At 37.4% G+C, this 26,795-nt stretch overlaps 1 protein-coding gene across 10 annotated transcripts in view; it reads right to left on the bottom strand.

The window, feature by feature from the left end:
* PDE7A (phosphodiesterase 7A) overlaps positions 1-26,795 on the bottom strand; it is a 79,604-nt gene that overhangs the window by 26,138 nt on the left and 26,671 nt on the right. For 2 of the 10 annotated variants that reach the window (XM_030011539.2, XM_030011533.2), the window contains exons 2-3: positions 10,845-10,905; positions 3,150-3,233 (exon numbers count right to left, since the gene is read on the bottom strand). In XM_030011539.2, coding sequence (XP_029867399.1) covers positions 3,150-3,233; positions 10,845-10,905 — 145 coding nt within the window. Of the gene's footprint in view, positions 1-3,149; positions 3,234-3,728; positions 3,762-4,876; positions 4,899-10,844; positions 10,906-17,501; positions 17,519-17,735; positions 17,843-26,795 lie in introns of those variants that run through there. The other 8 variants (XM_030011532.2, XM_041122988.1, XM_030011536.2 and 5 more) reach the window with 8 other exon arrangements.

Here is a 26,795-nt window from a genome sequence, read left to right as displayed (position 1 = left end):
GCTGCTAACTTGAGTTTATGCCTGTGGTCCCGCACAGACATAATCAACAGACCACAGTAACAGAAAAACTACAAACTGATGTCCTGATGTTAACCAATTACCAATCAACATGAAGAATAGTGTCTTGACTTTCCCCATTCATCAGGAAGCAGTCCTGTTCAAACAAAAATTTGTTTATTGAGCTATTCCTCCTGGCTAGTTCCTGCCATTAGCTATAAAAGTATGGCTTCTGGAACAACCGATAATATAGAAGGAAAACTACCACCCAACAAACTTTAATAATCCTCAGATACGACTCCCACACCACCGTCTCTAGCAACAACAATAGACATTTTTCCAACAATCATTTTAAAATTTAATTTCCTAGAAAGAAGTTACCATTGAGAATACTTCTAGCCAGTTTAGAAACTTGAACATTCATGTGCCAATTACAGAACTCTGGGTTGAAGATGCAGAGACTGAGCTTATAATCCTTAAGAAGAAACAGAAGTGGTCGTAAAAACTAAATGCTAAAACTTTACCTTGGTAACACTAGTTGCAGTTGCAAGTAAAAATAATAATGTTATGAAACAGAAGTGATTATTAAAAAAAAAAACACAAAAAAACCCCACACAACAGCAAAAAAAAAAAAAAAAAAAACCCAAAACAAAACAAAACAGAAAAACCAAACCAGAAGCTTCCTGAAAATAGAGTAATGCATTTAAAATTCAGTACTGTTCAAACCTACCAATAAAATACTGAGTTAACAGCCTATTATAAAATATTGGAAAAAGAGAACTGGTCAGGAGACTATTAGCTGGACTTCCTGAAAGACATTCAACTTCTTGACAAAACATCATTGACAGAAAAAGAAAATAATGCTAAACAACAAAAGTTAGCTAAGCAAAATACAAAATGGCAAAAATGTTTCAACACTGTGAATGATAGGCAGTATATAAGTCATATCCGAAACACGTAAGCAATGATCATTGCAAAATATTTAGAACCACAGAATAAAGTTGGTGGATAGTAGAAGAAAGTTACAGTGAAACTTTACAACCACCACGAAGGAAGCATATCCATGCATTACTGATGTTCAGTATGCAGCTGGAAGGAGGGGGGGGCAGGGAAGCCAACATTGAGATGGTTTAGGCTGCTTCAGCTGCAGAGAGACCCTTTCCAGTCCAGTTTTTGCCCCAAGCAAAGAAGAGCTGGCTGGCTCAGCTGGCTCCTCTCACACACTGTCTATTGCTCATATGGGTGAACATTTTTCAGCCATGTAGCTCTATATGGCAAAATCCTTCTGGAGTTAACGGGGGAGGGCGGGGAGAGTATCCTAAAAATGAGGTCAAATCTGATTTCCACAACTTCTCTCTACCCACAGTCTGATAGTATAATACTAAAATTCTTTTGCTTAAAACAATTAAGGAAACACTGATCAGCAGTCCATTAGCATTGCAGAGAAAAAGAAAACATTTTACTGATTTAAAAAAACCCCAAACAACATTTCTGTAAATTAATAGATAATCTAGTGACATGGTGAGAGATGGGGCTGAATTCCTTACTGACTTTGAAAGAAACTCCACAATGCAGCAGGAATCTGAAGTCAAAGAGCAACGCTGCAACAGGCCACAATCCTCAAGTGCAAAAAAATCTGACTATAATATGGCAACTCTGAAAAACTGCCACAGCAGCTGACTTGAGAGGGAAGTTATTGCCAAAGAATTTTTTGGGCCTCCTAGCAACATTCTTTGCTGTCATCAGACACCACAGTTGATGTTGCTAAAAGTTGGTGCCTGTGCCTGAACAAGTAGGGGCAAGAAGAAAGGGTGTGAAAATCCTTTTCCTGATTAGTCATGATCTGCCTGATGCACAATCATCAGGATGGAAAGAAACAGCGTGATGAGTACCATAGAAAATACAGTTAATTTGACAGCAGCAATAATATCATATGTGACTGCCTTTTAACAGGTACCTTTTTTAATACTTGTTAGTATTTTCATGTATCAGCATGAAATGCCACATATATATATATACACACACAAAAAGACAGTTATGTAATTCATAAATCGCATGCTATTTCTACTGAGAATTTTTATTATACTCAATAGAATTATCAGGAATGAAATTGAATTCTTATCCTCTTTATCGAAAAAAATCAATATAGCATACTCTTCAAACTTTGTTTTCTCACCTATTTTATGATACTAACTTTTGAATGAAATTAAGAGTTTAAGAGTTTTAAATTTAAGTAGTGATCTGCTTTTTTTAAAAAGTAACTTCAGTTAAGATCAGAATATTAATTAGACTAGTTTCTGCCACTCATTTTTATTAATAAGGTAATTACAACAACCACACTTGTTACCATGATATAAGTCTTTCTAAATCTCTCCATTGCATTCAGAATACTTGGAATTGTGCTGATACAATGTTGGTATAGATACTTTATGACACTTAATACATTAATATTATTGGCATAATTTAATCAAGACTTAAATCCCCTGCACTTTTGCTGTATATTGGTTTGGTGGTTATTGAAGCTTTTATATTACAAAAGCTACTGACATATTTATTTATAACAATATAAATGTTATATATCAAGAAAAAAGTGAAATTATCCAAAAATATTCTTCTTGTAACACTTCTGAAAAAATGTTTCCTAAAACAAATAATGAAAAAAATTTAGTCTGTTTTCTTACAATACTTTGTCTATGTCCAAAAAATTTAACTCCTACCTACATGTTTGAGTAAATGTAATGTTAATTGATTATGATGAGGTCAAGAATATTGACATCTATTGTAATTCTCTTCAAACATCACCCTGAAGCAAGCCTTTCTGCTGCTTTATAAAAGCAGCAAAGTATTCTTAACTGATTGTGTTTGCCAAGTAAGAACTCAGCACACACATCAGTAGCTGTGTATAAGTTAGTCTTCATTTCCATAGGGATTCAGGTCTAAATTCAATGACTTCAAACTGTATTTTTAAAAACAAAAATTTAGCAGTGAAGACTTTCCTCTTCTATTTTTGGTAATGAAGTAGCATGAAAGATTTTCCTAAGAAGTATAAAAAATAGTCTTGCTATATAAGCCACTAACTTTATTTTTAGAGGCTCAGTAGTTAAAATTAATGGAAGCCTTTATTTGTCATTTATCTGCTTTTAAATACTTACAGTGAAAAATACGGAAATCAATGTATGGATGAGAACCTCTTCTCTCTGTTTCAAATCCTGCCCGACTTCTTACTCGCACATCTCCTAGAAACAGGGTCAAGAGTGAAATAAAAGTGTGGAAGAGTGGCAGAGATAAAATGCAAATGAACATAGCCTGGAGGGGTAAAGATTCATGTACTTAATGGAGGAGGGTTATTCAAACAATAGGCCTACTTCAATGCTTTTTGTTTTAAAGGTGAAATTCAAAACAAAGTTTGAAGACTTGTTAAACATGCAATCGCATGCTTTCTTGTCAAAATCTCTCCTGCCTAAGCATACGTTGCCAGAAGCATGTGATAAGCATTCAGATGAAATTAGGAACAGCTTGCTACACCAGTATGGTAAAAATGCACCTTAATATGACAGGAAACAAGAACATTAAAAGTTGATTTGTTCCTCAGTAACACACATAAAACGATAACATTTTGTATAATACAAAACAGATTCAGCTTCTAGAAATGGTAGCTTTTAGCAAATAAGCTAGTTACAATATGGTTTTATATTACATAATAGAATATTTTCCCACTAGCATTTACTTACTTGTGCTCAGCTGTTTGAATATTACACAAGAGCCTATTAAAATACCAAAACTCAGTATTAAAATTTTATCAAAACTATTTTGCACTGCAATTAGCTTCAACCTGAATCTTTTAGCATGCTAGTTGATTTCTACTTATGCATTTTACCAACTGAAAGCTGATCAGTATTCTTTCATTAGGTATTTGTATGCATTAATGTAAGTAGTTCATCTGGATTAAAAGCTTTCACTTAAAATCCTTTATCAATTACAAATTTGGGAAAACCTTTGAGGATCAAATACAATAGTGTTTCCCTCCTCAAATCCTAACAAAAAAAGTGAAATTTCTGATGTGAAAGTGTTCAGGTTTCTATTATGAAAATCCTTCAAGTGTAGTATTCTCCTCTCCTCAAAACAAAGAGATTTTCATATGAATCAAAACAAATATTTAACACAAGAAACTAAGACTGATTTTATAAGAACAAAATAAAAATATAGCTATTTAATTTCCAACAACTGAGAACATCCTGAGAGTTTTTTTTCCTTTTCTTCTCCAACCTGCTAATTTGTAATGCTGAAGCAGGCAACTTGTCAGAAAAAAGCTAAAGATACTGCCTAAAACTTCAGTAAAATACTTTTAATACTTAACAGGTTCTAGAGATACGTATCTATAAACACTGACATATCTATAGTGACACACTTCACATAAATGTTATCTTGTAAGGCACACTGGAAGGACCACAAAAGGAGAAATAGGCCCAGGGCTCCCCAAACAATGAGTCTAAAGTTTACACATCAGTAAAAACATACCAAATAACATGTGGTTTTCAGTTATTACTGCATTTGGTTTTTTGAAACTGAAAACCTTAACAGAGCTGCAAGGGAAAGTAACCCAGTTACTACCTGTAAATATTATTTTTCAGACCACTGACAATATATTACTTATAAAGGTTTCAAGCATTCATCTAAGCAGAGTGCAAGAGGCTTGTCTTGTTCCAGGCAATACAGAGGCAGCAAGTTGTAGAACTCTTCTGTTAGGCACAAGCAACCGGTGAATTTTAAATTAATAAAAAGGAAACAGGGAGGAAATTTTGGAAAAGAGGAGGCAAATACATTAGTAGCTGTGTATGAAAATATCAGTTTACATGGAAGAAAACACAACTTTCATTACCTTTCATTCATAGTTATCTGGGAAATCAGTCATAGCTACAGCTGTGTGAATGAGTTCACCAGCTGAATTAAAAGAAAAATAAAGGAGGTTTTTTTAGTGAGCTGATTTTTTACAGAACAGGTGATACAACTTTTGTGAATTACATTTAGTTTTTAAGGCAGTCTTAACTTTCAAGATTTACCAACAATAACATGAATTAGCAAATAGTTTCAGTCAGTGTACAACTAGGTTGTGGTGAACAATTTACTTGTTCAAAGCATCAAGAATAGGAAAAGTTCACAGAAAAATATCTGAAGACTTACATGAAATTCTGCAAATAACAAAGCAAGCAGGTTCATCTGATAAATTATATCCAGAAAAATTCTCTCTGCTTTGTTCTTTTTTATTTACCAGTACCTAGTCTAATAGCACAGATAGAGTAACAGTATCCCTGTTACCCTTGGAATGCCTGCAATGTTGTGGATTTTGAGTAGGAAAACAAGAAAAACTGTCTACAAGTAAAACGCAGCAGTGCAACTAACTACATTGCTTTTAACAGGAATTATTAAAATGTCTACTTACAGGAATAGTTAGCCAAAAGAATAAATTATATACTAAAAATGCACATGGCAAACTATTAAAAAGGCCATTGTAATAAGGAAAAGGTAAAATGAGGATATTTACTTGCATGCATATGAAATGAGTAATTCCCAGCAAGGAAAGCAAAATATTTTCATTAAATAGTTGTTAAACAAAATTCTCTCCCCTTGCTCATGGTAGAAGCAGAGGGTATTTTGTTAAGAATCAAGATCTCAACAATGGATGAATTTTTTAGAATACATTTGGATTTATTCTGGAAAAAAGTATCACTTCTACAGGACTGGAATTTATCACAGTAAACAAAGCAGAAATTCCTACTGGGCCAAAACAAAGGCAGAAGAGCTGTCTCCATTATCATTGTACAGAACTACTGCATTTTTCAAGATTTCAGACAATACACATGCTTGGAAAAAATTGGTATGAGTGGAATTTGAAGATACCATACATCCCTCTGAGGTTTCTATATATAAAGATGCATAAAAAGGAATAGCATCGAAGTGGCTGCACATTAGCACATTATGAAATGATGTGCTATTAGCACAGTGAAACTAATCTCTACTGCATATGTATAGTTAGTCCCAAAACACCCAGAAATACTGGACCATCGTTATGCATTCACTGCTCAGTTAATCTGACCTGCAAAGATCAATAGATCCCGAATGCACCTGCTTCATTGTGCTTGCACACAACATAACATATTCGCATCAATTTGCTTGGGAAATCCTGCACAAGTTTTTTGTAACCCTGTGACTCTGAAATACTACAGAATTTAATTTTAAGGAAGAGACGTGTTTAACTTCATAGGTAACTTAAATCTGAAATATCTTGTGCCTTTAAGATTACTTTCATCAGAGAAAAGGACGCTGTTACATAACTCCTTCAAACAGCAACAGAAGTCCAACCTCAAAGCCAATCATTATTATGGTAGCTGAAAGAGAATTAAAATTCAACACCTAAAACAAAAGAACTTATGAATAGTTTTCATTTATTCAGGCCTTTTAAAAAAATACCAAAGCGGTAACAAAATCTTTTGAAACCATCGGCTCACACCATTTGCTTATAGGTAAGTTTCCTTGGGGGGGCAGAAGTGGTAGCAAGCTGAGAGTTTTTATCTTAGGTGTCTCTTCTTTAGCCACTTTAGCAACTCTGAAAAGACTCCTCCATTTCCTTAGGGGAACACATTCAAGTCCAGCATCTCAATGACTGGACTTCCAGGAACAATTTTTTTCCTCTTTGAGAGTTTCTGTGAATCCAAAGAATCAAGAGAAAGATTTAAAAAACATGAAGACTTCCTTTCAAAATCTGATTTTGTGAACAAACATCACAAAATATCTGTTGGCTGAGTATTTAACTAGATTTTTTTCCAGAATGTGACCAGGATTGCTTGCATGTTTAAGACAAAGGCCATACAGGCAGAAACTCAGTTGAAAACTGAATAAATAGTTGAAGAAGGAACACAAGGGGGAGGTTTGCAGCTACAACTGAAAACTGAAAAGGAATCGGGGCTGTAACAAAACTTACCTTGAGATAGATTGTTTAGTTCCTAACCGTCTCTCAGATTCCTGCTCACACCGCAAGGATAGCTCTGATACTTACGAGGCAGCTGAAATGCCATAGCTGACATCCCTGCGCATTAGGGTTACACAACACATACTTCGTGCTACCCTAATACTCCAGTGTGGCACAGTAACAATGCAGCAGCTGCTTGGGGAGCTGAGGCCTTCTGGAGCAGGGGCAGAAATCTCAGAGATCACGGAGGACAGCTGGGAGCAGAAATTACAACAGCCACAAGGTAAACCACCCAAGTCAAAGCCATGAGGTTGTGAAGAGCAGGATTTCCAGAAAGAATTACTAGCTTCACAAATTAAAGTTCCTATTAAATTTGTTGGAGAAACAGATGACAGGTCAGCCAAATATGCCGGAATTAAAGCAAAAGGAATAGAACATAACAACCGCTACAGGAGAAGAGCATGCACCTACATTACACAGTAGCTTGCCTCCACTGTTTCCTATTTGAAGTGATCACGACCTCTAAGGGAAGGTAAAATGCTCCAGTTTTAGTTGAGAGGTGCATGCTCACCAATACAAGCAGTCAGTGCCCCACTCTTTCTACCCATGCACAGTAGCAAAACTTTCAGACAATATAAAACAACAAGAAAAAGGAACCAGAAAAGCAAAGAGAAAAATCAAGAAAGTATCAAGATTACACAGAAGCACTTACAAGAAATTTCAAGAATTCCTCATAGTTGCTGAGAGAAGTAGCTGATTGAGGTGATGCAGATATATTACCCCTTCCAGGGTCTTGAAAGAAAAATTCTACAATGCTGCATCTGTATCTATATTTTAAAAATAGTAAATAAGCCACTTGGGAGTGGCTTAGTGTATATTTTGGGAATGGGGTATGACAGATGAGTCATTAGAGTCAACACTGTTTGTTTATATCGACACTGATGAAGACAGTTAAGAGTTGTTTATTTTGTGTGTCCCTAAAATTTCATCTTTTAAATTTAACCTGGAAACACTGCCATATCACAGGGATTTCTATTTACTTGGTGCAAATGAATTTCCATTGGATTCCCATTGAGACAGCCTGAAAACGTTAAAGGAAGCAACTCTACAGCCAGCACAACTACACAGAGGCAGAGGGGGGTGTCCTAGATACCCTTAGCTTTATATTTTTGGTCTGCTAAAATAAACACCTTATCAAGGTACATTTTATTAGTAGAAATAGTCTGTTTGGAATAATAACCAAGTAAAAGGCAAAACCTCTCATGACTGTGCCTAACTTCCCGTTCAGTTACAGCTGAGGATTCCTTACAGCTTACTCTGAAGTGTACCAAGATAAAAAAAAAAAAAAGAAAAAACAAAAAACACAAACACTCAGAATACTGTATGGGAAATGCAATACTTCACATTTCTTGCAAAAAAAATTCTAAGCAAATGTATTCATTCTTCTCTGATATGAATGTTTCTACATACCGATGGTTCCAACTGTTCAGCTTTCAGGCTGGTCTTTTTTACAGTCCATTTACGAATACAAAAGTAATAAATCTGTAAATAGTTGCTACTTGTACAGTATAGTGTACATAACATTCAAGAAAACAAAGTGATCACCAACAAGTGAGAAAGTAATACAAATTTAACATACTGATTCAAGCATCCAATGAGCAATTTTTTGTTTGCTTATTGGTACCCTCCATCCCCCAGCCGAAGTCAGAAGAGGTCAATTCCTTAAAAGACTTACTGCCTCTGAATAGCTAGCATCATTGAACAGCAATGAATGCCAGAAAGAGTTATGCTATTCATAACAAGCACCAATCACATAGTCTAGTAATTAATTCCAATGAGAGAACAAGTGAAAATTTAATTTACTTAACAGCACGTTATGAATATATTCCAGTTCTGCCTATAAGAATAGTCAAAGAAAGATTTCAAAACAAATGAGATTTTTCCCTCAGTTCAGGTGTATATACCAAGCACAACAATAAGTCATGCTTTGCTTTCCTCTAGATTTACTTGAGAATTATCACAAATCCTTCTGCAGAAATGATGGGCCTAAATACTTCATGGTACAGTTAAAATTCCCAAGTAGCAGAAGAAATCAGATTATTCTCCCCAGAAATTAAGATTTATTTTCTTACAAACTGAGTTTCTACCACTAGCAGATTAATTTTAAAAAGACAAAAACACAGATATATACTTACATCACCTTTAATTCAAGCATATCAGTGCATTTTTAAAATAAATGAATATGTATTTCCCCTCTTGTGGAATTAAAAGTACTCAATTTGTAGGATTTTGAAGCAGAAAAAAACCTGTATTTTCTAAATACAGCACAAAATAAATTTAATTTAAAAAAAAAGTATCACAAAATCAAGGAAACAAAACTACCTCAGGCCTGAATTTACTTTCTTATTCTTATGCCTAGAGCAGAAAAATCACATTTTGAAGAATTCTAGTGTTCATCCTGCAAGAAGGATGATTAAAAGTTTTAACTTTTGAAAATGAAATAAGCCTATTTCCAACAACACCCCAGCAGCTTTTTCAATAAACATTTAAAAGCCAGCATCTTCTGTCCTACTATTCTTAACAAATCTCCAAAGTAATTACATTCTCTTATCAAAAATCCTTCAGTAGACAGACAGTGCTAAAGTATTAACAACTTCACAAACTTAAAAAATCAAAATAATTGAAAAAAAATGCAAAGATGTCAAGTCAAAATTGGATTTATATATACATATGCACGCATATGCCTACATATGTAGGTTATAACTCTAAATTCATATATATAACACGTGTACACATGCATGTAGCTTACAACTTTAAATTCATAGACAACGCAGTTATGAATTTCTGGGGACTTTAATACATACAATATACAACTAAATTGAAAAGACTCAGGGCATAAAAAGACATATTCTGGCTGATTTAGTTGGAGCCAGTTAAGAATTTATAATCACTAGCTGTTGACATTCATTGAGCCGTGCAAGACATCATGCAAGAATTCATAGTCCATTTCAACAGGAAATCATAGCTCAAGATGGCTTAAATTAAGTGGCATAATTTTGCAGTGAAACAGACTTAAGAGTACATACACAGTCCCCATGCCATCTGCACCACCAGCAGCCTCCAAAAGAGGTGAGGAAGTACTGAATCCAGCAGCCAGACCTGCAAGAGCTTTGCATCTTTCTCAAGTACTGACCTCCACTGCTTCTCTGCACTCACTATTACAGCGGGTCTCCCCCAGATACTTGCCCCTCCCAATACTGTTCTTTCATTTTAATTCAACCTTACCCTCTATCTAGTTGCTACTCTGAAAACATTCTTCAGTAAGTTGACTAAACTACTGGCCCTGTCACACGTCCTTTCCCTTCTCAAGTCATCTAGGATTAATAAGAAAAGTATTATTTAAAATCATATCATTACTTTCAGAACACCTCGAGCATTTCATAGCCTCAGTATTGAAGTTTTTAAAAGTGTGTGGTAACTCTCACACAAATGTTCTCTAGGCTACAGTTTTTACCAGAAGGATACCATGCAGAGGTGATAAAATTCCATCACAGAAATCAAGTTCAATCATGAGTCAGTTGGAAAACTTAACTTCTACCAAACACATTAGGTTAATTATAAGAACTTTTTTTTTTAATATAGGAGTAAAACATCCAACACAATGGTTAACTCAGGGGAAAAAAAAGTAAAGAGGCAAACAACCAAAAAAACCCAAGTCAACACAAAAGAACCCAAACTCTTCTAAAGAATCTAACCAGAATATTTTCCAGGAGAAAGGGAATGGTAAGTTTAACAATTCAACACTCAAATATAAAAAAATAATTATTTTAAATCAACCATAAACGTTAGAACTTTTCAATATAGAAACTGGTATGCTTACCTAGCATACGAATGTACAATGCAGTCTGATCAGAGCTGTCATAGGAAATCGCTCCACGTCTCTGAAGAAAAAAAAAAAAGGTATATTTTATGCAAGTTAGAACAGAATAATTTTTAAATTGAAATGAAAATAAAGTATCAATTTTCCATTTCCAATTTTACTCTCAAAATTAATTTTGGAAATTTGAACATGCAACTTTCAAATATATATGTACTGATTTTGTTTTAGGAGGGGACAAAGGAAGGACATGAATTGGTAGTGAAGAGATTATGAAGAACAGGACCAGAGCGTGAAAAAAAATATCCCACCTAAATTTCTTTCCAGATGCTCCTCAATCATTCCTCACCATAAAAAAAGACACTGAACAAGATAAATCAGACATAAAAAAACCATGCTCCTCATAGCCTTCTAGAATGTAATACTTAAAACAAATACTTGCAGTTCCTGGTTTATTTGTTTATTTACTTTTACCTATGGGGTATTTCCATCTTTCAAAGCTAAAAGTAGTTTTAAAAGAAGTAAAAGAACTCAAATGACAGCATTACTGCAGTCCCAGGAATTCAACCTATATGCTGCAAGGGCAGGACTTGGCTGCTACATGCTACTTTCATTCCACCCAGTACCTTCTGTAGGCAAATCAAGGTACCACTGAAGCAGGATATAATACATAAAGGTATTTTAAGGAAAACAAGCAAGTGGTATTTCACATTTGATGATAAAAGTCTAAAAGAGTCATCAAGCTATGCATGCCTGACATTGAGATACTCCTATATAGGCTGTATTTCTGACCTACACAAGATTTTTATGTTCCATACATACTCAGCTAACGTGATACTAGTTACAATCCAGGAAGTCTCCCACAAGTGTGGTGGACTGCTCCTCTAATAACTAAAAAATGGAGGAACTTTCTCATAGTTACACAACACTGGCATCATGTAGTCTTCAAAGCTTGGCATGACCTAGCACCCAGCCTCACGCCTTGCCTTTACTGTACTTCCACTATCTTCTGTCACTTCCTAGGGCCTTCATTAATGTTTTTTCTTAACCCTAGGATCAGAGGATCACCTTCAAAATCAGACTTCAATTTTGCCAGTTCACAACATTTGTTCTTTAAAGAAATAAAGACTTTTTCGTGTGCATACACATCAAAAACTCCCATGACCTCTCCCTGTCCACCACACTTCTTATTTACACTAAGGACAGTGAAGTCCTCAGTGCCACAAAGGGTTATCATACCCCTTTGAGAACTTCAGATAAAAGCCAACCTGGAGGTGAACACAATCACCCATTTTTTTCCTCTGTACATGTAGCAGGAGCAACACTACACACAACAGCCTGAAAACGTGCAAGTTGAAAAGATGGCAAACCAAACCATGTTAGGAAACAGAACAGAAAAACAGATGTTGGCTATTGAAAAGAATTCTAAAAGAAATTAAGAGATAAAGAAACAAATTACTTGCAAGGGGAAGAAGGCAAAATTGCCTATACAACTGATGTGCTATGACTCCAAACCCAGAAATTATACTTAATTGTTTTAATATTTTTCACGTTAAAACAAAAAAGAAAGCCTTACACTTGAAGTCAGAGAAGTATTTCCAAAGGTAAGCTTAATATTTAATTACAGAAATGACCAAAGACCTAGCTCCAAACGGGGTCCAATTATAGTAGCTGTTGTAAAGACTACAAGGAAGAACTCCCTGTGCAGCACTTTTATGTTGTCTTAGCTTTTGTTCTTTATTTTCTTGGAAGATCATAAACCATGCAAATAATCCTTCCCTTGAAATATGTTTGTACAGCATTTCTCACAACAATGTGCCTGTCCTGATGGGAAAGGCAGCAATACAACTCATCAGCCAGAAAATGAAGCTGATTTCCCACTAACATTTTCAAGTTTCTTCATATAACCTACCTTTGAATTTCAGCAAATCTCAGCTGAATATATTTTCAGTAGCCTGGAACATTTCATATCACTGACTTGGCAAAATCAGTGATGTAATTTAGTGCTAACTTGCAATTTGCACCTGTCTATCACAGATTTCTGGACGTGTCCGGTACAGTTCTGTAATCTAATATAGGAGAAAGCTAAGCACACATGCAGCTAGAAGAGCCATGCCCAACTGGAGCATTAGTCTCCGAGAAGGAAAACAATATGTAAAAATTTACTGAATAATAAATCCTTTTGATATGTTGATACTAAAACGCTACTTGCTCTCTAAAATCTAAAATATTATTTGCTAGATAGAGTAGTACAACCACGTATGATATCAAACACAAAGAACATTTTTAAAAACGTAAGCCACTTGCTTATACAAACAAGTGATTTCATGATGCAAGGACTCAAAGATCTTGTAGGAATCTTGGAACAACTAAATGCTTTTGAAATTACCTTTCAAAGTTTGGTTTCCTAAGGAAAAAGAGACAATTTACCCGTGTAAGCCTTACTAATAATACTGCAAAAATAGTAGGACAATTTCAGCTAATTTTGCTAAAAGGGTAGAGGTCCTAAAGATACTTCATTCACTGAAATTTGTTAAATAAATACATAAGAGGAAAGCACTTATGAGCAAGTTCCACCAAGGGACAGATACAGGGTGGGTGACAAGCAGACAGACCTTGCACCTTCAGACCAGGCAAATAACTATTTATTTGTACCTCACTTAAGAGCACTGTAGTGGGCAGTCAGAGGCAGAGGAGAGAGCTAATGGTACAGAGGTTTTTAGCAACTTGTGATAGGTAGGTAAATTAAATAGTATTACACTCATCCAGCCATGGATTGCTTTGTGTCAGCTTATGCTCCAAATAGGTAACAGACTACGTACCACAGGTTGAGGTATTTTCCCCATTTTCCCACTTCAAATAATACCATCAGCGTATTGTTACACTACCCCCTACACTACTCTAGAAAAATGCAAAGAAAAAATAAAAAGAGAGAGAAGTAATTTAATCTACCCTGCCTGTGGTTCTTTTAAGACGCTCTGCCCAGATTCCACTTTTTTAAATCCAGCAAACGGAAAGACCAGATTTAAAGCATCAGCTTCTACTGAGATGGGAACTGTCACGTGCAGCAAATTTGTAAGCAGAAAGGCAAATGCATCTTGAAGAACTACAGTTTCTGTAAGGCACTCAATAATTCAAACAACTTCATCACCAGGATTCTACTCTTGTTGACCACCAAAAATGCCTCCTCCCTCATTGCTAATCAAAGGCCCACTATCTGTAGTCTACACGAAGACATGAAGACCATACTTACACTAAAAATTTACCTTACTTACACAGCTTAGATGACTGTAGCATACACTGTATCAGCCTACAGAAACCCTGGCTAAAAACATCATGGACAGACCTTGACTTCTGGCACTTCAAAATATCACGTTATTGTCAGTATTTTTTAACTCGTTTAGAATAAAATTTTATTTCTAGATGTCTGCCACCTCTTTGGTCTACCTGAAGCTTTGTACCTGTTAATAACCATAAAGCATATTGAACTCCTTGACCCTCTGTACAAATCTCAAACAAATAAGCATCACTCCAACAGGCAGACAGAATTACAAGTGCTCAAACTGAAGACAATCCTAATGTGTTTAGGCAGGTTCCCTTTTCAAGCACAAGGACAACTTGGTGCGGTCAGAATATCTGCTGGACTCCAAGTGATTCAACAAATTCCTCAAATGATTCGGTGAGGTTCTTAACCACTCCACTCCTTTCCAGACATGAGCACAGCCATCTAAACTAGGTAGGCTATTGTTCTTCAGCAAAATGTCAGAAAGACAACCGGGAAGGATTGTTTACACTAGACTTCCACTTTGAAAACCTCACCTTAAATTTCAATTTCATATTAGAGTGTCATTTATTCTTCCAAAGGGCAATACAGTAAGAAAAGCTTTCATTTCTCCTCTTTTGTCACATATTTATGGAAAGTGAATGGAAGAAGTTCAATCTAAAGTGGAAGATCCATTAATCCTTTAAGAACAACAATGATATAAGGACTCCACAAAAACAGGCAAAGGGACTATCTACCAAAAGATATAGATTTAAGTCAGATCTTTCTGAAAATCTTTTCACAACAGAATAGGAAGTTGTTAAAGGCCATGCAACAGGAATGACATGCCAAAATAGCACATAGATCTATCTTCAAAGGGAAACTGCTTCAGTGATGCTAGGGAGTTCAGCATACACATGTAACACTTGGAAAGAGAGCAGCTGCTGCTGTTTGTGACAAACAGAAACGTTTCCATTGATGTATCAGTTTTATCACAAGGATTTCACAGTTTAGCTCAGAGCAGAGCACCAGCTTGACTGTTGGGCACTTCATTTTGGCAAGTGCCAACCAGCCAGCTTTTGGACTGTCAAGCAAAACAACTGCTGGTCTCCTTCTGTAACAGCAGAAGGAAACTGGTAGAGATGTTGGCCTTCAAAATTCAGTACCTCCCATCAGAAAGAACCATCTATGCTTTTTGATGGAGTACACAACCCTCATTTTGCGACTCAGTTGTTTATTCAGAAGCTGGGAAAGAAAAGCCAGAGAACAGCAACACAGCCAGTCAGGTATTTTTACCTACTTGGCTTTTCTGCCCAAGTTATTTGCCCAACAATCAGAGGATTGTTTTCAGAAAGAGAAATTGAGAAAAAGTTTGGAGAAGCTGTTCTATCATGGCAACTGCAATTTATTGGTTATGCTGCTTCAAATATACACACTCGAAAACTATTTAAGATTCTAAGACAGTTTATCAACAAGTCCCTAGAATGACAAACTAATTAGACCAGATTTCTCCAACTATTGTTGGATTTCAAAAGCAAGACTGTCATGTATCATAATTCTTAGAATTATTTCAAGTAATTAAAAGTTCCATGCTAACATAAGATCCAGTTTTCCACAAGGCATCATCAAGCTTTTACTCACTAAAGCACTGGAAAATGTTCTTTTAAAGCACTTAAACTGTCGCTGAAGTTGGGCAAGTCATTGCAAAACAGTCCTACTACTATTTTCTAAATATTTCACTGGAGTTCAAAGCAGTATTTTGAAAGTTCATCAAACCAGTGATAAGAAAAATGTAGTTAACTTCAGGAAGGCAATACTAATCACCAATAAGACATGCACCACCCCTTCAAATATCTGAATGTGGCAACTTTAATATTTTCTTCCATATAAAGCTATTTCACATGATCATCTCCCAAGACGGATGGCAATCATTTATAAAGTTAGCTTTGTTTGAATGATAGTTATCAACATTAGTGATACATACATATGTATACAAGCATCTGTAATGTTATTTTCTCTTACACACCTTAGATGTATATCATGTGGCATCGTAAGATCTACCCAAAGTTTTATCACATAAAAACTTCAAGATTTAACAAAAATATACAAAACAAAGGTTGAAAATTGATCAGAAAAGAAAGCATAGTCAAAAAAAGCATAATGATTGACTTAAATGAGGACAGAAACACACAGGGGTATTACCTTCAGAAGCTAAATCAGAATGGTGGAAGGACTCAAAAGCAACAGCAAAAGAGGAAAAAACAAAAAAATAGGATAAAACAAAAAACACACAAAATAATTCTTTAAAAGAAACAACCATTAAAAACACAACCATAAAATGCAGAGGTTTTTATGCTTAACTGTATTATGTCAGCTACCTGGAATTCCTGTTTTTCCCACATTAACAGAATCTTCAACCAAACTGAATTACAGACATAATCCTTAAGCAGGCTTTTTATGTCAAGTTTCAGAAAACTAGCAATTCGACAGTATACCAGTAAAACGCAGATGATGTACTAGGCTAGCACACCAGCTGTAAAACTTTGGCATTTAGAATCTGCCTTTAGTCACAAGTGAACATCCATTAAGGTATCCTGGTCTTTTTCTTGATGTGACAAAAGTTATCACAAGTGCTAGCAACTAAACCTGACTGTTCTTGCTTCTAGTAATTTTAGAACTGTGTTACTGGCATGACTGAAGAGTGCAGGCATGGATACCTGGCAAAGCTTGTTTTCACAACAAATTCAAGTTCATGTTTGTTCAGACTATGCTATTAATTGTACAAAAATGTTAAAATTGTGTATTAATTTTAAAAAAAATCTATATATAATGCATGAACTCTTTAATTTTTCAGTTTCCCTCATTCTCTCCAATGATTCTGGCCCTCCTTCACAATCCTAAGCTTAAATTTATTCCTCCTTTAGAAATCGATTCCAGGTTAGGCAGGCAGCAAGCTATGCTGAGAAGAACCTGGTCTCATCTCCAGGCACCAATCCCACCTATATTTACTGCCACAATATACATTATGGGGATACTTACGTTCTTGAGAACAAGAAAGTAGGAACTCCTAATTTTGTCTAACATTAGCACACATTTTTCAAAACACAGGCATCTCAAATGGAAAGGCTACAAAGTAAGTGAAGTAGCCAGTATTTCACCTAAGCAAACAAAACTGGTATTTCCACTCCCATAACCCTGAAATCAACAATACAAGAAGGATATCCTGTCCAGGAAGCAAAATATGCTAATTTGTATTATTCTCTCTCTGTTTAAAATTGTTTTTCCTTATTTTCACAAAGCCTTTAAAGCACTATAAAATTGAAGATCTGTTAGCAAAGGAGGCAAGCAAACCCCTGCCACTCAGAAGCCATTTCAGATCCGTTTTCCCCGTCTCCTACCTGGCACTGCTACAAACACACTCTTCCCACTTCAAGGCAGGCAAAAATCGAGCGCTACAAAATCACGTAGGAACACTTAAGAAACACAGTCTTAAATGACGAATGATGTGTTTCCAAAGCAGATTAGATTTAAAAAGGAAAAATAAGTACTACCGGTGAAGTTCTTAATGACTTGTTTTCTCTCAGGCTACTTATAAACCCTGTTAGTCAAAACAGAATAATAAAATGGCCTACCTTAGAAGTAATCCATTTGATAAGGATCAGAGCTAAACACCAGATCAATGCAATTCCCATTGGATCACCCCAAAGACCTGAAGCATGATCTCCTCCCCGATCCCCGCCAGCGCTGGAAGGGGCGTGAGGGTGGAAGCGCCTGAGCAGCAGCGCGCAGAGGTAAGGCAGGAGGCAGGCGGGCAGGCGGGGGCTGCCCGCGCCGCCAACAGCTGCGCCAAGGCCGCCGTCACCTGACAGCCCCAGCAATGCGCTCCGCCTGAGCAGCGCTGCCCGCCCGTCCCGCTGCCAGCTCCGCGCTCAGCGAGAAAGTTTCACAAGCAGAGGACGCGGCAAGGAGCACAGCCCTGCTAAACCCCACCGAAACGCTGAAGGAAATGAGAAGCCGCGGTTACGTGCTTTTGGAACGCGTATTTTAACACAGCAAAGCTTGCTAGACTACAGGACCAAGCTCCAGCACTCAACCGCCACCTGAGCTAACTCAGGACACCGCCTCGCCTTCCAATGCTGCGAAGAGCCTGTTTCCAGCAGATTTCACCATAGCTGACACTTGCAAGTTCCTTTTATCCCTGCCACCTGGAGAACTGCTATGAACTGAACTTCAAAACGTATTTCAAGGTTGCTTTTATAGCAATTTACTATAAATAACGTTAATGAAGGAAAGTTAACGCACTAAACACATGCAACCATTCAAACCGGTCATGGTTCTCTAACCTCTTCTTTTGCCCGCTAAATACCAAGCCATCCTCCGTACTACCTTTCTAGCCACACGTACTCCTGCCTGAACTGGCACGTTGCTTCCGTTTATTGCTCCGAGGGTTGAACTTGCCTACAGTCCCCCTCACACACACACCCCCCGGCACCTTCCATGGTTGGAAAGCACACTAACTTCCTCTAAGAGCACTGCCTGTGTAGCCAAGCGGTCCTATACACTTGGTGCAGCTTTGAGATTCATTTTAGGTTTTGTCATTTTAAGCTGACAAAAGTGTTTCATTTCAGAAATACAAAGAAATCTCAAATAGTTTGGAAAAAAAGTAGCTACGGATGGAAAAAAGGAACAGAGTGTAGGATAATGAGAAGTTTAGAAGGATGAAGTGGAGCAATTGAAAGGAAAATGACATGAAGATTCTGCTCTTCCTATAATTATTCTTTTATTATAAGAAGATCATATTGCAAATTCTAATACGTGCACAAAATAAAAAAGTTAGCACAGATTACCAAAGGAGTAACTTCAGCACTGAAAAATTAATTTCCTCCTATTCACAGGAAAAGAGGACACATAGCACAGGGGCTGTTTACTGAATGAAGGAGAAGACTCAGCAACTGAGATAGGGTTCTGTGTTATTTTATAATATGATTTCCAATATTTGTGCTGGCATTTAAGCTATAATCATGATCTCGGCACCAGCTGTGGGTTCCTACAGCACCATTACGTTCCAAACATGTATATTCTGCTCTCTCCCCTCCCTATGCCCCTGAAAACTAGTCAGATCAAAACCACATGCAAGAACATTCAGAATGGACCTTTTGGTACTTCACTGAATGAATGCAGCGCTTATCTAAAGGTCTGTCAAGTTCCGCCCAAAACACAAACTGTCACAGAGGTAGATTTAAAAACATTACCATCTCCAAACACTTGACCAGGTTAAGACACCCTGACAGTGAGTCATCACCAGTCTGGTATTACTTTAAAAAAAACAAACCCACAATAAATGGCATTAAGCTATATCCGCATGAGCAATTTGGCACAACTGGAGCAGATCAAAACACAGCTGCTGCTGAGGTCTTTACTCCTATACTACATGAAGCCCAGGAGGGGTTTTTTTTTGCAGAACACATTTACTCACACTTCCTGAACTGGACCGGACCACAGGAGGTTCAAAGTTGCCAAAAATGACCGATAACCAGTCAAACCTCTACAACCCTGTGATGGGTTGACCCTGGCTGGTTGCCAGGTGCCCACCAAAGCTGTTCGATCACTCCCCCTCCTCAACTGGACAGGGGAGAGAAAATATAACAAAGAGTTTGTGGGTCGAGATAAGGACAGGAGAGAGATCACTCACCAATTACCGTCACGGGCAAAACAGACTCAAGTTGGGGAAAATTAACTCACTTTATTACAAATCAACCAGAGCAGAGTAATGAGAAATAAAACCAAATCTCAGAACACCTTCCCTCCACCCCTCCCTTCTTCCTGGGCACAACTTCACTCCCGGCTTCTCTACCAACGCCCCAGCAGCCCAGGCGGACGGGGAATGGGGTTTACGGTCAGTTCATCACACGTTGTTTTCTGCCGCTTCATCCTCCTCAGGGGGAGGACTCATCACACTCTTCCCCTGCTCCAGCATGGGGTCCCACCCACGGGAGACAGTCCTCCACGAACTTCTCCAATGTGGGCCCTTCCCACGGGCTGCAGTTCTTCACGAACTGCTCCAGCATGGGTCCTTTCCACAGTGTGCAGTCCTTCAGGAGCACACTGCTCCAGCGTGGGTCCCCCACGGGGTCACAAGTCCTGCCAGAAAACCTGCTCCGTGGGCTCCTCTCTCCACAGATCCGCAGGTCCTGCCAGAAGCCTGCTCCAGCGCGGGCTTCCCACAGGGTCACAGCCTCCTTCGGGAACCCATCTGCTCCGGCGTGGGGTCCTCCACGGGCTGCAGGTGGATATCTGCTCCACCGTGGACCTCCATGGACTGCAGGGGAACAGCCTGCCTCACCATGGTCTTCACCACGGGCTGCAGGGGAATCTCTGCTCCGGCGCCTGGAGCATCTCCTCCCCCTCCTTCTTCACTGACCTTGGTGCCCGCAGGGTTGTTTCTCTTACATATTCTCACTCCTCTCCCCGGCTGCCGAATACCACCTGTCCCTACTTTTTCCTTCTTAAAAATGTTATCACAGAGGCGTTACCACTATCACTGATTGGCTCGGCCTTGGCCAGCAGCAGGTCCGTCTTAGAGCCAACACCAGCCGGCTCTTTCTCGAACACAGGGGAAGCTTCCAGCAACTTCTTACAGAAGCCACCCCTGTAACCCCCCCCGCTACCAAAACCTTGCCACACAAAACCAATACAAACCCTATCAAGGATTAGAGTACATTTGGTGCACGCAAGGAGTGGAATGGCTTAGTTTCTTTTGAAAGCACCCTAGTTAGCACATACCGAAACCACTCTGGAAAACAAACAAATGGGCATGATAAACAGGGACAACAAGGTGATTTCCTTCAAGACTGAACTCTCCTCCAAATAAAACTCTTAACACAAGTAGCCTTATACTCTTTGAAAGGTCAAGCATTTCTCTCCGTCACCACTATTTTCCGTCCCTGATCAGTCTTCTCTTTTTTCCTGTCTCAAAACACATGTTGGTGTGTGTGGATGGTCTTATCCCAGGTGCACAGAGCAAGCCTTTCTTCCACTGATACCGGAAACACAACACTATTTTAGAAAACATAGTGATACAAAGTAATCACCCTTTCCTCTTTGTCTTCCAATAATAAGTGGTTTAATTAATTAGCCTCCACTTACTGAAAGTTTTTCTTAAAACTATTGGCTCATGTGTAAGTTTAATTCCAGAACACAGAAATAAAAGTATCTGCCCATCTGTTAAGCACCACTACAGCATTACTTGTTTTAACTATGGCTTGGAAATTGAAAGACTGTTTCAGAAATAGGATTCTGAATCTGGAGACAGAGGAAGACCAAAAAGTGCACTGGTTTATACGAGAAGTATAAAAAAAGCTCAAGTGCTTCTTCTGGGGAAAGTACTGCTTTGAATAACCCCATTAACAATTCTAAGGTGAAGGTGAAATAAATGATGTTTTACAAGTTTATGAAACTAAATTATTCAAGGTCATTTGCAAGTATGGTAAACCCTCAGGTACAAGACTACATAAAAATAAGAGAGTACTAAATTCCCTCTGTGATAACATACTACCTATTATACTACCTAAGTTCTGGGAGTGCAATCAGTGACCCTTGAGCTGTGGACATCATCAGTCTCGGCTTCATCTTGAAATGAAGGAGCACAGAAGAAAGAACAGCTACCATACATTGCATTTTTTGTCTTTTAAAAATTATGGAAGTTCTTATGGCTGTTTCATTTTCTTTCTTCTTCTCTTTTTCTTCCCTGCTTTTTAGCAGATTCTTTTTCAGGTTTTTTAAAATTAATTTTCTCAATGCATGCAGAGATACCATGTTTGATAAGGCAAGATTTCCAGTACTTAATACTCAAATATAGCATATAAGTCACTAATTCCTCTGTCCTTACCATCCGCTCAATGTACAAGTGCAATTGCTGTCTCTTACCATTTCCAAACAAACATAAATATCCCCATGACTTCAGTGTAAACTTCATGATATATAGCATTGTAGATGCATCTAAGCAGTCAAATGCATGTTTTGCTACAATTTTTGCATTTGCTCAGTAAACCTTTCTGTGTAATTCCTTGTAAGACAAGAATTCATTATCAGTGCAGCAGAAAGCACCTAGGGTCTTGCAACAGTTGTTACAAAGATTCCACTAAGGAATTTGTTAAAGATACCAGTTTGCTCTCCCTGTGAAACTGGCATCACATGGGATCAGCTCCTACCAGTTCAAAGTAGCTCTCCATTAATATGCTATTGTGATTTACAAGGATCCAATTATTTCCATATATGCTCCTACAGATCTGCAAGGCTCCACATGGAAACCCATTATTTCTTAATAGTGTACTCTGTTATTTGAAGTACTAAGTACAGGATCCCAGTTTTACTTGTATATTTCTAGATATCCATCTGTTCCAATCCTTTTCTGTCTCTTTTTTTTTTTTAATAAATTTCAGCAGTCCTGAAGAATGAATCGGCATTGCCTTACAAACCTCAGTAACTACTATATGTACAGAAGTGTCTTTAAATTCCCCCCCCCCCCAAAAAAAAAAAATTCAGTAACACCTACAGGAAATCCAGAGTTGAAGCAACAGCACCATATTTCACAGACATTATTGGGTCTCATATGATGCTCCCGTTTAAATGCAGCAGGGCTTCACAGATCTCCATCACCACATAAGGTTTTTATGCAGAAGTTTGAGGCCCATTGCTAATCACTCCTACTTGCCAGAATGACCTGATTTCACATGCATGCACTTGTACACCTGGCCCAGAAACGAGATCCCCATGGAGTCTCCTTTGCCCTTCAAACACCCCCTTCCAGAACAGTGGCTTGTGGCACACTGATTTCTAGGATACACTCCTGACTGGCATATTACTTGTTAGGAACTAGTCAGGGAACTTAACCGTATTTATATTAACAGCATATAAAGACAGCAGAGGAATAAGCCTATCATTTACCAATTCATCAGCACATAGTGGAAAAAAACCCACAGCTCTCAACTCATTTCCATCTTTTCTTCACTTTTCTCCCTGCCTCATTATCTATCATGTTAGATCTCTCTCTCCAGCAGACTTCACTAACAAAGAATAATTAAATGGTAATCTACAAGAAGTATTCTTGTAACAAATGTGGGTAGCGATTGCTGCAGCCCAACCCAACCACTGAACACTGCACTCAAGGAAAATATGCCATTATTTTTACAGATACTGAGAGCAGACCTTTAGAATATCACAACGTATACACAATGACCAACATTTACAAATGCTATTTCTGTTATGACTTAACTTAAAAAGTAATGTAAGCATTTTACTTTCAATTCAGCTTCTTATTTAAAACATTTGCCACATTAGCCTATGTTGCAACTAGGTACAGGTTTCCAACTAGTGCAGCTGTTTATTAATAAAAACCACAAAATCATAGTCATTTAGCTTGGAAAAGACCTTTAAGATCATCAAGTCCAACTGTAAACCTAACACTGCCAAGTCCACCACTAAACCATGTCCCTAAACACCACATCTACACGTCTTTTAAATACCTCCAGGGATGGTGACTCAACCACATATCAGCTAGTAAGCAATAAGCAAACATGTAAAATTAAAGAAAGTTAGCAAAATTCAGCTTCCTTACCACATATAAATCATCGTTACTACCTAACTCATTGCAACTAAACTCAAAAGGCTGGTTGACCTCAAACTAAGGGCTTAGAACTCCAGAACATGAACTTCCAAAGCCAAGGACAGCTACAGATCCAGAAGGCAGAATTTAGCAATCTCCCTAAAGACCACTTTTCATTTTTAGTATCTTCCATTTCAGTCTTCAATAAGATAGAACAACACTCCCCCCTTAGAAAAGAAAGGATCCAATCTCAATGAATGAAAGCAAGCCAACAACCTACATTTCTATACCACCACCCATTCATCGGCTACTCTAACATAGCAATAGAAAACTATCAGGATCATCTTATGTGCACTGCATTTCCAAAGGGGTAAAAGGTATTGTATAGTTTATAAATAAACCACATAAATCTTTGCCAAAGCAAGCACATTATTAAACATTGCATTTTTTGATGGCTTTTTTTAACCTTTCACCATATTTGCTTAACATCATGCTTATGCAGGTTAATAAAAATGGTCATGTAACACTGAAAAAGTGATTTGGCAAAAAATGCACATATCTTAGTTGAGGGGTGGATAAGAACGCATTTTTAATTTCCTTGCATAGAATAAACATCTAGAAACAGATTACTTCTTTCTAAAATGCTTCTTTTGCAATACAAGCTAGAATACTCTCAGTGCCTCTATCATGAACTTTAGTTAATCTTATGTTGATTTATTTTACCTAACATAGTAAATTTCAGAGTTTCTACAAAGAACATACACATTTAAAGGATCTAAATTGGATCATTTGTTACTGTGCCAGTTTGTATATATCCTTATAATCCTTGTTCTTATGAAAACGTATCTAGCCAAAGAACTTAAGTCCTACAGTACAGTATTCTTTCTCAATTTTTTTCAGACACCCATTTTTCTGAGGCTGCTTACTTACAATTGCATTTTAGGGCTTTGTTTAAATCCACAGAACTTAGATTTCTGCTTTTCTCCAGAGAAGAGATGTTGGCAAGAAGCTATACTCCGCTTTTACCCAACCCTCTTTACAGAAACAAAAAAATTATTAAAAAGTTATTGACAGTTTACACACACATATTTGTCATGTGTTATTTGGGAAATATTCATTTTTCAACTGTCTGTCAGACATAGTGAGGCATATTAGCTTGGACAGAGAATCATTTTGGCATGGTCATACAGATGCTCAGTCAAGGCTGGTCTACATCAGCTTGTACCTGTCCACACCTGTTTGCAGATACTGTCATCTCCTCACTCACAAAAGGTCTGTGGCACAGCAACAAACTGGTCCAGTTTTAGAGTTCAATACGAATGCCTTCATCCATGATTTTGAAGAGTTAAAAAAAAAAAACACAACAGTACCTTTGTTACAAGACAAAGTACTGTCAGGGCCTCAGACTGCAATCCATTCACTAAAGATAGACTGCTCTGAAGGCAAGATGCAAGAAGTTGAGTTTTAGCTGCTCTGAGTTACCGTGTTTCACTATTAAACACCCCTTCAACAAAGACTCAATGGTATATTGGAAGCAAATAAAGAGCAGTTTCAATTCCCACATACTTCACATATTGCAAGTAACCTGGCTATGTAAGTGAAAACAGATGAACAGTACCGTGTGACAAGAAAAGCTACCAATGTTTTAGACTTTTTAATAGAACATTTATGTTCTATTTCTAAAGCACATCCTTTGAACAGTGAAAGACTGTCTTTCTGTCTTATATTTAACTGGAAAGGTAAATAAAAAACATTGAGGTTACAATCTCACAGAAAGACAACATCACAAAATTGTCAACACATCACACCAGAAAAGGAAATTACAGAAATTTAAGTCACAATAGTTGCATCTTATAATTCTTCATAAATTAGCTACAGAAGATGCAAAGGACACAAGAAGCTTGTCCTCTAAATTCAAGGCTTAAGCTTTTTTCCTTGGAGAGAAGCTTCTCCAGTATCTTTTATGCTTATATGAACACTACTAGCTCACCTCTGCAGCTTCACAGCTCCTAGAAGCATGTGTGTGGAAAGGGGAGAGCACAGGAAGCAATCAGGGCCTCCCCAGACAGCAGCTGTATGTATGAATTTCCACACATGTGTCTGTCTAGCTCATGAACCCAAAGAAGAGAGCAATGCAGTGCAGTGAATGAAGGCTAAAAGGCATGGGGGCAGGGTACAGTGTGAGCTGCTCCTTTTGACTTGCTCCCTGGCTTCTCGCTCATTCAGACATGAAAAGCAATCAGAAATTAACAGACTGAATCAAAAAAACTAAGAGCTTCTATTTGGCTCGCAAGTGATGGGTAATCTGCCATAACTATGGGGGCTCACCTCGCTCTCAGCCTCAGAAACATCTGCCTGCTTGGTTCTTGACTAGCAAGTTTTCACTACTCCAGCACTGCTAAAAGATACTTTTAACCCCCTCATACACACTTCAATTCACTTTGTAGGAAGTATTTAAAGAGTAGTTTACACAAAATTAAAATATTGACATCTATTGAGACTCCCCACGCAACACAGCTTCCATTTATATTATAAGCAGGTATTTATGCAAGGATTTTAGATATAATTTTCAAATTTTATTTAAAAAAAAAAAAATCTAAGAGTTCCCACAGAAAAAACACATTTCAGCATTTCCCCAGGCACACAGGCATATGCTAAAGCTCCAAAAATATGCTAGACATTAAAAAGGCAGTAATAAAATCATCTTTGTTTCTGGTTCCTTGCTAGCCATCACACAAAAACATGAAAATATTATGTTGTCAAAAATGATCAAATTTCAAGGGGAAGGCTGGAAGTTTCACATTAATAAATTAAGCAGAGATTGCAAGAGAACATCTGAAATAAATCAAGCCTAGCTTTTCTTTTCCTATTCTGCGATCACTTCCATTAAAATAACTGAATGACTACAGAGGACAAACACTGAAACTGGTTACACCATTTGCTGTCAAATCCACAAATCAATATAGTATTTTATTTATAATATGATGGCATTGCAAATGAAAATCATAATTAACTTAAATAGTCATTGCAGAGTTTATAAAGATTAAAGAGATTCAAAGAAAGATCATATTGGCTGTGCCCAAGCATT

The sequence above is a fragment of the Aquila chrysaetos genome, chromosome 4, assembly GCF_900496995.4.
Source record: "Aquila chrysaetos chrysaetos chromosome 4, bAquChr1.4, whole genome shotgun sequence".
NCBI classification, from domain to species: Eukaryota; Metazoa; Chordata; class Aves; order Accipitriformes; family Accipitridae; genus Aquila; species Aquila chrysaetos.
Note: the sequence above shows the minus strand (reverse complement) of the source record. Positions and strands in the feature narration are given on the sequence as shown.